The sequence below is a fragment of the Fomitopsis serialis genome (assembly GCF_022376445.1).
Source record: "Fomitopsis serialis strain Sig1Antser10 chromosome Unknown B0H18scaffold_4, whole genome shotgun sequence".
NCBI classification, from domain to species: domain Eukaryota; kingdom Fungi; phylum Basidiomycota; class Agaricomycetes; order Polyporales; family Fomitopsidaceae; genus Fomitopsis; species Fomitopsis serialis.
The window spans coordinates 1,313,298-1,326,415 of NW_025954964.1; the positions used below are offsets into that span (position 1 = coordinate 1,313,298).

Here is a 13,118-nt window from a genome sequence, read left to right on the forward strand (position 1 = left end):
AGACTTGTGTACCGCTATGTATTACAACTATGCAATACCAGGCCGCCGTGGATATCGGTCCTCGTTGTATTAATTGGCGTGTGTGATAAAACGTCCGGATACAAGGTGGTTGTGAATAGCGTAACTGGCCAGCGTATGTTCTATACAGTAGACATTACAGCCAGTTGCATCTTGTGAGATCCCTTCCCGAGAATGTTTGCACAGGCGGAGGTGGTCGGGCATCTGTGACTGTCTCAGGGTCTGACTTTCCGTCGAGCAACCCGGTCGACTTCGGCCACAAACCTCGGACTGAGTAGTAAATCGCTCTTGATATACCTCAATATGGCACAATCCTGATGGAAATGCTCCAGAAATAACAAGACCGATACAACCCACAAGAGCGTACTTTTACGCTCGGGGACTAGCAATATAGCAGTACTACCATTACAGACGAAACACTCGAGTCAGCTTGAAGGACAGCTGCCGTTGAGCGGCGTTACAAACAGAGGGAGCTCTGGCTTGGTACTGTCCCAGCCAACTGTGGGGTACGTGACCGTCGCAACGTTCCACATGATGGGCTTCTTGGTGACATCGAACGTGAAGTTGGGTATCAAGACAGACAGCACGGCCTCTAAGAGCATCATCTCTGTCATTCTGCAGTGCGGTGAGAAGTAGCATCCAAAGACGTACTCATTTCCGTTTCGGCGAACTTGAAGCCGCTGCAGATATACCGCACAGCGTCAGCTAGTAGCTCACAATGGCTTTTCGCAGAGACACCGTGTGACCCACATGCACGCTCGCTTGCCCCCCAGGAAGGCCAACCTGGTTGAGGGTCAATATATAAGCATCGGAGCGATCAGCTTGCCACCTACGATTTGTTGTAAACACCTGGGATAGGTGCTTCCATCACGGCAGAGGGGAGAGGGGAGAGCCAACGTTCAGGCCTCCACTCGAGAGCATCGTCGCCCCAGAGCTCCTTGTTCGTGTTCGAACCTAAGACACCCATGAATATCTCCGTCCCTTTGGCGATGGGAAGTTCTTGTATGACTTTTCCGCCGACACAGTAGATGGGTTGCGAAAGAGGTAGAACCGTGTCTTCAAGGGCCCTGTGAATGACAGGCGGTTATGAAGGCAAGTGGGTACATCGTACCGATATCTACTTACTCCCGAGAGAGTAGGGTAGCTGGCGGAAAACTAGGTGTAGCATCAGAAAACATCGAACGCATGTCCGGTTCACGCTGCGCTCACAGCCGCAATGTCTCTCTCAGCACGGCATCCAGGTATGGTAGCTGGTTGAGATCGTCATACGATAGATCAGTACCCTGTCTCGCTTCGATGATTTCCTCGCGGAGTCTTTGCTGTGCCTTGGGATGCTGAGCAAGAAGGTGTAGAATCCGGCATATGGAATTAGCCGTTGTGTCCGTTGCCGCGAGGGTCATCGTCCTGGAGATATTGTCAGCGATGTGACCAGCTCACAGGCTACACACGAATAGACGTACGATACTTGAGCAATTATATCCCCTTCCGGTAGTTTATCCTCGTCGGAAGCCATGAGATTCTCTCTGACTACGGTCTGTGTCTCGTCAGCTGCCTACCGTCATCATAAGCAGACATACCAAGCACGCTCATGATGTCCTGTTTCTCTTCGATCACACCGTCCTCGTTCATCGTCAATTTCTTGTCATTGAATATCTCCTCCGAATGCGCAGCCATAATATCAATCAAAGTCTTGACTCGCTGAAATGACGCGTGCGGGACTAGCTCTGCGAGCCGACGTCGAACCCAAGGAGGACCAAATGCCGTCAGGTACGGTAACAGCGGCCGGAAGATGAATACATTCTGAAGTGCGGCACTGCAATAGTGAGTGAGTTCACTTAGTTGTAAGCTTGAATAGCAGATTGCTCACAAGAATTGCTTTAATGCCTCCGCGTATTCATTCGTGACGTCTTCCGCGAAGGCATCGAAATTATAGCCTAATCCTCCTTGTCCGATTAGCTCCAGAGAGACACGGCTCATCCAATCGAGGACGTCGATCTCTTTCGACCCATCTTCCAGCTGAGAACTTATGGCATTGCATAGCTACGTCCAGAAATGGTCAGCGATCGAAGCGGAACGAGCGTTTATGGCTGACTGTGTGCGAAGCCGTGTAGAATATTGGGAGGATGCGCCGCATATGTGCGACGCTGAAGAGCGGATTCAACATCTTTCTCTGCTTTCGGTGCTGTTCACCTGATGGCCATTCGTTGAGGAACCAAGATAGTCAGTCCCAAAAATCATTGTGTACATACCAACGGTAGATAACAGCCCAGGCCCGAAGACGAGCAAATTCGCACTTCGACGTAGTTACATCGTCAACACGTAGCGACCTCACGGGTGGTAAATGATAGTGCACTCAATGAAGTTCCTGCCCTCCTCAAATATTGCCTGTTGCTTGACGATGACGTGCTGGAGCGCCTTGGGGTCGAAGAGATAAAGCATTCTCCTCTGTCCGAAATGTCAACTGTCAGCGAAGATAGAATGCAATTAAAATGGCACTGCGCTTCGTACCCAAAATGGCCCGTGCATCTTGACCACTGGACCGTAGTCTTGAGCCAGTCGTTCATGAAAGTCAAGACCGCGACGATCGAAGAATTGGTGCATGTTTCCTGTGGTAAACACGTCAGACTGAGCGATTATCGACACCGAGGTATATCATACCTGTCCAGAGTGAGTCCGCAGGGGGGCCAGGGAGATTGTGCACTATGTCGGATGCGGCATCACCCCGAACACTGTTCCGGATATAAACCCAGCCCAGAGTACACAGCAGGATGCATCCGAGAGAAATGAGCATTGTCTGCCAGTCGAGATGTGTTCAGGCTCGAGAAACCAATGTGGGTACACTCAGCGAGGGAGACCTGAGGGCCCGCTATGATGAGTCCTCTATTTATCTCGTGACCCACCTCAGATGACCAGAACTTGCCACACAATTGTTAGAAGTCCTGTGTCATCGAAATGCCAGTGAGACGACGGTTTCGGACAAAGTACTGCTCCACGCACTAACCGCTCGCAGAGCAAGGGTCGTGGAATCGCCCTAGCCGGGAACCATGTCAGAACGCCGGACGTACATGACGTGATCGGTCGGTTCCACCACTGGACACTCACCGGACGACCACAGCTCCGAGCTCACTGGGATGGAGGGTGCCTCTGCGGAGCGTATTGACTACTAGGCTGAGTCAAAGGGGGTCAATTGAATGTCTGACTGTCAAGCGTGCGAGGCCGACAAGCACTTCCGATGGCAGCTCTTGTACGCACGGCTTGGCCATCTTGAAGAAGGTACAGTGAATCTAAGTCGCCGCGGACATCTGCTAAAACACAGTGACATGGTCCATACATTCAATGACAGTTCCGTTTGACGAGCTGCTAGACGCACCTACACGGACCGAGTCCTGGCTCTGGATGGGAATGGGAGGATGCGCTATGTCCAACAAGGTTGAGGTTCACCCGAGCTTGTTTGACGGCTGTGACTATGTAATCATACGTCGCAAGCTATCACTACGGAAGAGGGCGAATGGGACGAAGTAAGCAGATGACACCATCAAAGAGAGGCTTCAGAGATCGTCGACCTACCAAAAAATGGCCGCTGGAAACCGCAATGTGCGATCTTGTGACATGGTTCAGTGAGGCGTCTAGATTTACAGTTGGTGTGGCTGAATCACCGGAGCCACGCAGGTTTCCTGGAAGCACACCTATATAGAATTATCGCTCCAGGATCATTTGTGTACCTGAGATAGCACAAGCGGCCCTCGGTAAATCTTGTCTCTTCAATTCGTCATCGCATGTCAGCAGTAAGTAGACTCGGCGGGAAAACAAACAAGCACAGTAACGTCGACATGGACATGCATTCACGCCAACATGAACCTATTGCATAGCCTGCGGCGAGCGCTTGCTAGCGAGCCTTGTATGACACAACTGGGCCACTCAACTACGTGTAGAGTCACATTCTGCGGAGTGGTGGGTCGACGACAGGCATGGGACGGAAGCACTCACGATAAGGACCCGCGCCGCTGCTTTCCCGTCATTCTGACATTTGCTTGGGAAATGTGACGAGGATAGCGGATACAGGGATTCGCTAGCCACTGCGGCGGGCAAGACACAACGATCTCATGCTCCAGAGAATGCCACCGGCGAGATGGTCAAGACAACTTACGGTATAATACTGTAAAAACTCCATTGTGGCGAAAGGATTGCCTCATCGCTGTACATCAACATCTGGGGGATTTCATCAGCTTAAACCTTGCCGGTACACGTCTGTCTTACGTACAAGCCAAAGTTGAGCCAAAGTATCGTTCAGTTTCCACTGCCACATGAATACTTGAGCCCAAGCCAAGCCCAAGACACGGGAAACGTACCAGATCGGGATGACATCCGGCTCCTTCAGCCTTCGTCAGCGGGCCCGGCAAGGTCGTGCATAGCTTTCTGAACTTCGAGCTTCTCCATCACAGCGCGATGTAGGCTCGACTTAGTCCGACTAGACTTCCCCTTGCCCTTGGAAGATGCTGATTCGGAAATCTCACTCGCCGAAGCGCCTGCCGGAGCCGGCTGAGGCTCCCCTGTAATGACCCTGAAGGATCCCCGTGGTTGATGGTGGACGTGAGGTGTGAAGGAACGATGATCGGGGTGGGCCGAGGGGGAGGAGGCCACTAAGCCAGCGAAGGGTAAGTGACGTGACACAAATAGAATGGACCAGACGTACACCACGACGAGGTTGATTGAAGTGCAGAGCAGCCCAAGGCGGGTACTCTTTCTCCAGCTGCACGATGTGATCCTCAATAAATTTGAGACGATCCAACAAAGACTTCGGGGGAGACGGTACTGTGGACACCTGTCATTCGTACGGAATACAGGGAGACCGACGGCTAACTTACCATAGCGGACTGCAAGATGTGATTCTACATTGCGCAGGCGTTCTTCCAGGGCGGGAAACCGAGCCGCACTGATAAAACCATTCTCCGAAGTCCGTTCATCTAGCTTTGTGCTAGGTATGTCATCCCGATTCTTCAGGGTCTTCCGCAACGGCCCATCTTCGTTCTTGGCTATGTCGTATTTCATTTGGACGTCTCTGTCCTGCGTTTTGGCGTCGGTACGGGCACATGAAGGAACTGGTACAGAATCGGTGTCGGTGTCGGCTTGAAGGCCATGACGTTTCTCGGCGAGTGACTGAAGGAACTCCTGGCGATTGGAAGCGTCATTGCGAGCACGATTGCGCGCCAGGAATTTGGATATTTCCCTTGTTACCTGCGGTCACCGACTCGTTACAGCCGCGGAAAGACACACAGGCATAGCGTACTGACTGAGGTCTGTGACTTGGGCTCAGTGCCATGCGCGATATGCAAATACTGGAGCTTCCTGTCTTGTAATGACGTTTCCTCGGCAAGTCCTTCAGTAATTTCTTCAGCCGTAGTGTTTGCGCTCCGGTCTTTCAACGCCTACGCATGATTTGGTTAGAGGAGGTCACCGGCCTCAAGTCAAAGTTGACACAGACTAGGACGCTCTGCACTAGGGTGTCGAGCGCCGCTGGGATCTTCTTCTGTTCCCAATCTGGATTCATGACAACTATGTCTGCATCGAACCCTCGCAATGCTTGGGTGAGACCAGCAGCGGCTAGAAAGGCGCGGAGGATGCCATCCCAATGTTTGTGCACATACGGTGGTGGCGAAGGCGAAGGTGATGCTAGCTCGCGCTTCTCATTCTTGCTTAGGGCCTCAACAGGTGGGACATGCGAACGTTGCGCAATGTCGGGATGAAGGGGGGCTTGAGGCTGAGTGAATGGATAATAAGCATTCGCTGTTCCGTACGGTGCAGACCATGCATTTCCCCAAGCAGTCGATGGCATATGATAGTACGCGTACGGCGCGTTATGAGAAGATGTTTGTCCTGGCGCATAGTAATATCCGTATTGGTTTTGACCGGCCTGGTCCGCCCCCGACGTTAGACTGGTTTGCATGTTCGTCGGTGCATTGATTTGGTATGTCGGATGAGTCATTGAAACCTCTGGTGTAAGTTCGTCTGCGTGTGCGCCTCCCATCGAGGAATCTGAGGTGTGTGAGGGGCCAGGAGCCGCAGGTGAAGTCGAATACGACATGTCGATCGTGTTCAAGAGTAAGAAGGCGTTGCCTTTTCCATCCTATGCGCCCTTGTTTGCCACGAACAAATAGAGGCGGGAAAACTCCAAGTATGGTATGTAAGTACCCAGCCGTCAACGCGCTATAATAATACATTGGGCGTCTACAGTGCGCGACTCCGCCGTATACGACTCCAAGGTGTACGGCACTCACTGCACACCGGACATCTGGTTGGGCCCACTCACATCCTTTCCCACCTTTGCGAGATTGCGACTTAATCCTCTGAGAGACCTCCATGCTCGAATGATTCGACATGAATCACATTGCCCAATCGTCATACACCTCATCCCGCGATGACAGACTACCGCCCGAGATTATCGTTTCCATTGAACAAATTCTCAACATTGGCCACCGACAAGAATACGATCCTTTGGACAAACTGACAAACGACTTCAATCCTGTGAGCGTTCTGAATGATTACTTCCCCGATGGTACGTGCTCGATACCAGCAGTTCAATGTGTTAGGTTGCCCATTTCTGTTGCGCCAGAGTCATCTCTCGCACGGCTGGAATCCATCCAAGCAAAGCTTGCTCAACAAGAACAAGATCTCCAGAGAGAGATCGACTCGTTGAAGGAAGAGTTGAGACACGACCATGACCCTAGTAGAATGCAGCTATTGCAAGAGATGATCTCAGTGAGTCCACATTCACTTTCGTTGGCTTCGGCTTGAATTTCATGTCGGTGTCTTCGAACAGGATCTTATGGGACAAATGTCTCGCATACGAGAGAAGGCGACAGAGTCCGAGGCTGTGGTGCGGAACATTACCAAGGAGATACAGGTTCTCGATCTGGCGAAAAAGAATCTTATCCTCAGCATGACTACCTTGAAAAGGCTGCAGATGCTCGGTATGTCCGTTGAACCGTGAAAGCCGTTGCCTGTCTAATTACTATCCCCCAGTAAACGCCTTGAGCCAGCTCGAAGATCAAGTGAAAGACAGGAAGTACCATGAAATCGTTCAGACGCTGGCTGTAAGTTGGATGAGGCCTGTAATACCGTGCCTTGATGACTTAGACCATGTGAAGGCAGTCAAACAGATCGGCGCGTCCTTCAAGCCGTATACGTCCATTCAGCGCATCTCACAACTATGGCGACGCATTCAAGAGATTCAGAATGACGTCCGGCAGACGATAGACGCAGACTGGGAGAAATTGTCAGTTCTGATGTACCAAACATGGTATATATGCAGACACGTCCTAACGCTGCCTCGACAGCTACATGCAGGATCCGGGCAAGCCCATCAAGCCCTCTGTCATAGCAGATGCCTGCCTTGTTGTCGATGTGCTGGGCCCCGAAAACCGGACTCAGTTCATCGAGCGATACGTTGCAATGGAACTGAAGGAGTATCGTCGTATATTCCGCGCCACAGATGAAGCCGGACAGCTCGACAACTTGTCGCGCCGGTTTGCGTGGTTCAAGCGCCTGCTGCAAACCCACGATACGGAGCAAGGGAGAGTGTTTCCCGCTGAGTGGAAGGTTGGATGGTACCTCTGCGCCAAGTTCATCGAGATCACCCGGTGCGTTGTACCATTGTTTCTTTGGCTCAGTGAACTTGATGCTAATGTATACCAGGGATGACATGACGGTATTGTTATCAAAAGCCGGTGCGAAGCTGTCTGTGAAGCAGCTGTTGGACACCCTTCAGGAAACACTGGACTTCGAAGCGTATCTCGCACGAAAATATGCGACACAAGTGCGTAGTCTGTCTCCGTTAATGAGTTACTCAGCATGCATATCTCTACGAGCTAGATCCCGGACATCTTGAAGGCGACTCAGCCAGCAGGGGCCACACGCCCCTCAAAGACGATCTCGTCCGCTTACGAACCCCACATGGGCGTGTACATTGATGCGCAAGACAAGTAGGGATCCGTTTCCGTGTTGTCATTGTTGTCCCGTCGTCTCACACAGGCACAGGGCATTGTCGGACATGCTTTCCCAGTACAGAGGTGCCAAGTCGCGCTCGTCTCTGGAGGCAGCGTCAACGAGGTCATCGGTAGACGACTCCGCCCCACCCGTGCTTGTGCTACCTTCCTCGACGGAGATGTTCTACTATTACCGCCAAACTCTGGATCAGCTTGCGAGCCTATTCACGGGCCAGCCGCTCTTCGATCTGTGCTCCTTGCATAGGAAGTGGCTGAGGATCTATGCCGGTGAGTGTTACCTGTGCTTCAGCGGTACCATCGAGTCACTGATTCAATGCACGTCGCAAGAGGATGTTTTGTTGGCGAGTATGAAGAAGTGAGTCACGCTGGGGTATTGAATGCGTTCACCTTGCTGACGCTGGTCGGTCAGGCCTCCAGTGATGGCCCGTAAATCGACGGATAGCCGGGTGGACATGAACGAAGTGAGAACGGCATGCACCTTGATCAACACCGCAGATTACTGCCATGCCACGGCACTTGAGGTAAGCAGTCTCAATGCACCTCGGATGTCTCCGGTTTTATGATACGTTCACAGCTGGAAGAGAACATCCGTGTAAAAACGGATGAGTCGTATAAGGAGAGGATCTCTTTACAGGAAGAATGCGATCTCTTCGTGAGGTACAGGCCGTCGTAACTGAGACCACGCGCGTCAACTAACATTGCTCTGCAGCGCAATTTCCGCAGCGATACAGGTCATCCTCAGAGAATTAGAGGCCGCTTGCGATCCTGCTTGCTCCACGATGTCGCGTACGGCATGGGCCACACAGAAATCTGTCAGTGGCCAATCACCGTATGTCGACGACCTTGCACGAGCTGTGGAGCAAGTCGTCGACACCGTCAAGCCTCTGATTGAGCAGAAGAAGTATCTGCGGAATTTCATGGACAAGGCGGCTAAGTGTGTACTTGGTCGTACATTGTGATTCATCCAGCGTCTAATCACGTCGTCAGTGTGGTTTTGGCCAAGTTTACCAATGCGCTGGTCAAGAGCCGGCCGCTGAAGGAGATCGGGGCCGAGCAGCTTCTGATTGACTTGCAAGCTCTTAAGACTGCGCTGCTTAGGATACCTGGAGAAGATTTATCCACGACCAAGTATGTTACGAGTCTATTCGGACAACATTGTGCTCATTCCATTGTTAGCTATACCCGCAGCGTGACCAAATTGACCACTCGCTTGGAGGCATTGCTCAAAGTCGTTGTCACACCTACCGTAGGTCTTGTCTCTACGACTCCTGGCCATGGTTGACAAGCCATTTAGGATCCCGCTGAAGGGTTCATCCTCAACTATACTCTGCTCATCGGGGACTCGTCCTTCACGAATTTCCAGAAGGCGCGTTGTTTTTAATGTGATCTACGACATCGTATTGAGTTGTGACTTGGAACAGATCCTGGATCTGAGGGGCACGACGAAGACCGAGCAGAACGATCTCCTCGACTCTTTCCTGACAATCACCAGCACGAAGAGTGACCTTGAGAGCACGTCTTTCCTGACGTCTCTTGATATGGACCCCGGTCAATCGAGCAACCTCAACAACCCGGCCAACAATCGTGTTGGACTCACCGGGGCAGGGGAGGGCATATTTGCTGCGCTCGCATCCCCGCCTGGGGCAGGCACGCCGACAGGCACGGAAACGCCGCCGAAAGATGGGGCGACGAAGAGAGAGGTGTTCCAGGACTTCAAGCGTTTCGTGAGCTTTGGACTCCGACGAGAGACTCTACCCCCTTCGTAGACACAGTTACCCTAGCTTTCGCATTGCTTAGCAAGTAATGGAAGAGGATTGGATGCCATGGTTGTGTCGCAGAGCCAAAGTGATGAGTATCCAAAGTACATCTATGCAAGATACATCCAAAACAGGATACAACAGTAGACGACATATGCCCAGTAAGACTCTCACTCCTCCATCGCGTCCGAAGACGAAGCCGTCGTGGGCTCTTTCCATAGGTCGCTCCACTTCGGGTAGACACGCTTGTATAGCGACATGCAGACCGTGTCCATCTGGTTGATCGGCCCGTCGAAATGCGCCTTGAAGTATCCGTGCGTACCCAAGGACTCCTTGATGTGACCTGTTCGCCCGTATTTGGTGTACAGTTGGATAGGCTTGAAGTAGTTGATATCGTCTGCGGGCGGGGTTAGCTGGGGACAACCAAGCGCCGGCGACGCGGACGCACCTGAGTTGAAGAACATATACCGCACAGTGGCGGTCTTCTTGTGCACTTTGAAGGGATGCCCAGTGAGAATGATACGCTTGGTGATGATGCGTGTCGTATCCGGGTTCATGAAACTGCCCATGGCTACCAGTTCCGGTGCTGAGCATAGTCCAACTGTCAGCTCCCATCACTTGATGAGTGAGAGCACAACTTACCCTGAGGGTCTTCGGTATCCCTGAGCAAGTAGCAAGGCTGCTGGCCGAACACAACAGGGCCATACGTGGTCGCCACGTTCGTGACACCATGCCGCAGGTATCGCTCGAACTTGTGCACGTTGTTCGCGCCCTTCCCTCCTCCGCGTGTATGTTGGCTGTAGACTGGGTTGACGCGCAACCTGCGCGGGCCCACACAAAGAATGAGAGGGTCTTTGGACCGCACGGAGCCGTCGTACTCCGTGTTGCGCTGCACGGCGAAGTTCAGCACGGTCTTCTTGTGTTCGTGCTGCATAAGACCGAAGAGAATGAAGGGAGCTGCTGCTGAGCTCTGCTTGGCAACTTCCTCAGGTACGTCCTTCACGAAGACAGTGACCCGGGTGCCAGGCTGTTCCACGAACCCGTTAGGCACCGGTGAACCTCAGTCTCTCGGGCGGGCAGACGCACCTCAATGCCTGTCCCGTCTTCTTCTGCTCTCTTCCGCACAGCCCTCTCAGTCCGCTTGTAGTCCTCGAACTGGAAGATCCTTGCGTATTCACGAGGCAAGTTTTCGTAGGGATCCCATGGGCTGGTGCGGAACGATCGCAGACCACGGTATCGCTGGAAGCGAGTTCGCGCGGTGACGTCTAGTGGTGTATCGATTTCGTCGGGGAAAGCGAGGTCGTCCTTCTCCTCTTGTTCGTGATTGCGCGAGCGCCAATTCTCAAGCCTATGCGCAGCGTGTCAAGATCCCTCGTCTCGCGCACAGGGGTATAATACGTACTGTCGATCTTCCTCCTCCATATCCAGGTCCTGGAACGCAACGCTCCGCCGGCTCTCGGTCTCCATCTCCTGGTCAGGCAGCTCCACCATCTCTTCCTCCTCTTCTGCTTCCTGCATCTCCTCGTCGCCTTCTGGCTCACCGGGCTGCCCCTCCTCACCCTCTTCTTCGTCTTCGTCGCTCTCATCGACGATCCAAGCAGCCTGGTACTCGCTCATGCCCTTGGGTACCTTCCGTACCCGTTTAGGCGTCGTCCCGACGTTGGCGTCGGGGATGCCGTCTGCCGTGCTGCCGTTTGGTGCGCCGCGCATCTCCTCTTCCGTGGGCCAAGTTTGCTCGTTCGCCATGTCGTCGGGGTCGTTGCTCGAGACGAGAGAATCCGCGGAAGAGACCTCTGGCTCGGCAAGGAGCGTCGGTTCGATCTCCATCACGTCCTCTGAAGAACCCTTCGAACGGCGGGGCAGAGGCGCAGACATGACCTGCGTGTCCGCGAATCGATACCGAGATCATACCAAACCAGCTGAACCACACGCACCTTGGATATCTGGAAGTCCCCGTAGTTCGGCAGATGCACTAGCCTGTTCGCAGACAGCGGCGCGCCCCTAATCACACCCGTCACTCTGAGGGACCCATCCTCCCACCGTACTTGCTCGCCGACCACCCACGTCCTGCCCTCCCTCCACTTGACGTCGCTCGGGCGGCCCTCGCACAGCCCGCGCATCGCGTTGAGCGCGTCCGCGCCCGTGTGCATGTCGTACACTCTGCTCTGGCTCGGAACGAAGTACTGAATAAAGCTCAGCAGGCTCTTCATGATGCCCGACTTTTCCTTCGGCTCCATCGGGCCATCAGAGGAGGAGACGACGGTAACGACTTCGGGGAGGCCCTGTGCTTGGAGCGTGCGCAGGAGGGTGTCGCCCCAGCCGTCGACCTCGACGGTTGAGGAGAGGACGAAGACGACGTAGTCGGCTGCTTTGCACGCATCGAGGGTTGCATATAGTTGTTTGTATGGGAGGGGGATGAATTGCAGGGAGGTCTTGAAGCGGTCTGCTCTGCAGCGTATTGAGACGTCAGCAGGAGTTGAATGCTACTGTGAAACAGGACACACCTGAGCTTCCAGACTTCCCCGTTTGAAGAACCCTCGGCAGATGGGTCCAAAGACTGTGCCAATGCCACTGCGGCGTTTTGTGCTGATACATCGTCCGCAAGAGGGACGACTGCGACGATGCGCGGAGCACCATCTACTCCGTTGAAGATGCGGGTTGCTGAGACGAGCTCTTGTCGCTTCTTAATCTGTGCTTGTTTTGAGTTGTTGCGCCGGTTTAGTCGTGTTTGTGCGGCAACATTCGAGGCCGGCGTAGATTTTGGCGACTGCCTAGCAGTCTTGCCTGAAATACCATCATGAGGACGTTGAAGCGATCCTGCAATCGTACGACGCACCTTTCGCGGCCTCTTTCAAGGCTCCTTTTGAGGCATGTTTGGACTTGAACGATTTGTTTTGCTGCAGAGGAAACGGATTGATTAGTCTATAACGACTGCAGCCATGGCTGTAAGATACCGACCTGCTTGAGAGTCGGCCGGTGGTGGTGAGCGGATGCAGTCATGGTTATCTTTTCATCCAGACGCAAAGAATTCCGGTGAACCAGAGGTAAGAGAATCAGTCGATTTCGGATGTGCAGTGGATGAGCCTGCGTGACTCTGAGCCTGCAGGAGAACGCGAGGAGAATGCTGAAATTTACGAGAAGGGGAATCGTGATCGAGGCGATCCTGCAATCTAATCTTATCTCTGCCGCCACCCTCGATCACTTTCCGATCCAGCGGGTGCCAATCACTGCACGCTGACTGCACACGCTACTATTCAACCTCGCAGATGAATCTCTTCCTCGCGCCGTTTGCTGGTATGGTATCATCTCGTTCCCCGTGGGCTCGAGCGGTTTTTTGATA

The 13,118-nt window shown here is 53.1% G+C and overlaps 4 protein-coding genes across 4 annotated transcripts; 1 reads left to right on the plus strand and 3 right to left on the minus strand.

The window, feature by feature from the left end:
• Window positions 1–443: 443 nt before the first annotated feature.
• Window positions 444–2,809, minus strand: B0H18DRAFT_868738 (cytochrome P450; the record flags this gene model as incomplete). Its single annotated transcript, XM_048039965.1, has 14 exons — window positions 444–610; window positions 670–698; window positions 769–801; window positions 852–1,085; window positions 1,144–1,173; window positions 1,228–1,422; window positions 1,479–1,545; window positions 1,596–1,831; window positions 1,886–2,058; window positions 2,111–2,208; window positions 2,268–2,311; window positions 2,372–2,463; window positions 2,527–2,624; window positions 2,677–2,809. 14 exons carry the CDS (start codon window positions 2,807–2,809, stop codon window positions 444–446), a joined length of 1,629 nt encoding a protein of 542 aa, XP_047899396.1.
• A 1,356-nt stretch (window positions 2,810–4,165) lies between these two features.
• Window positions 4,166–6,124, minus strand: B0H18DRAFT_977196 (uncharacterized protein). Its single transcript, XM_048044229.1, has 7 exons — window positions 5,501–6,124; window positions 5,310–5,444; window positions 4,884–5,253; window positions 4,712–4,830; window positions 4,609–4,658; window positions 4,280–4,579; window positions 4,166–4,227 (listed from the first exon to the last, which is right to left on the minus strand). The coding sequence occupies exons 1-6, from the start codon at window positions 6,098–6,100 to the stop codon at window positions 4,393–4,395; spliced, it is 1,461 nt and encodes a 486-aa protein (XP_047899397.1). The 5' UTR covers window positions 6,101–6,124; the 3' UTR covers window positions 4,166–4,227; window positions 4,280–4,392.
• A 269-nt stretch (window positions 6,125–6,393) lies between these two features.
• On the plus strand, window positions 6,394–9,787 carry B0H18DRAFT_868966 (Vps53-like protein; the record flags this gene model as incomplete). The annotated part of the gene is given in 18 exon segments (XM_048039979.1): window positions 6,394–6,571; window positions 6,629–6,774; window positions 6,836–6,986; window positions 7,039–7,109; window positions 7,164–7,291; window positions 7,353–7,655; window positions 7,711–7,831; window positions 7,888–7,997; window positions 8,053–8,288; window positions 8,349–8,376; window positions 8,431–8,542; window positions 8,596–8,678; window positions 8,731–8,955; window positions 9,009–9,149; window positions 9,198–9,267; window positions 9,316–9,391; window positions 9,427–9,428; window positions 9,443–9,787. 18 exon segments carry the CDS (start codon window positions 6,394–6,396, stop codon window positions 9,785–9,787), a joined length of 2,526 nt encoding a protein of 841 aa, XP_047899398.1.
• A 62-nt stretch (window positions 9,788–9,849) lies between these two features.
• On the minus strand, window positions 9,850–12,902 carry B0H18DRAFT_927177 (ribosome biogenesis protein tsr1). The gene is made up of 9 exons (XM_048041647.1): window positions 12,737–12,902; window positions 12,615–12,675; window positions 12,283–12,562; window positions 11,713–12,226; window positions 11,181–11,656; window positions 10,865–11,126; window positions 10,421–10,805; window positions 10,227–10,364; window positions 9,850–10,175 (listed from the first exon to the last, which is right to left on the minus strand). Exons 1-9 carry the CDS (start codon window positions 12,776–12,778, stop codon window positions 9,949–9,951), a joined length of 2,385 nt encoding a protein of 794 aa, XP_047899399.1. The 5' UTR covers window positions 12,779–12,902; the 3' UTR covers window positions 9,850–9,948.
• Between the last annotated feature and the right edge of the window lie 216 nt (window positions 12,903–13,118).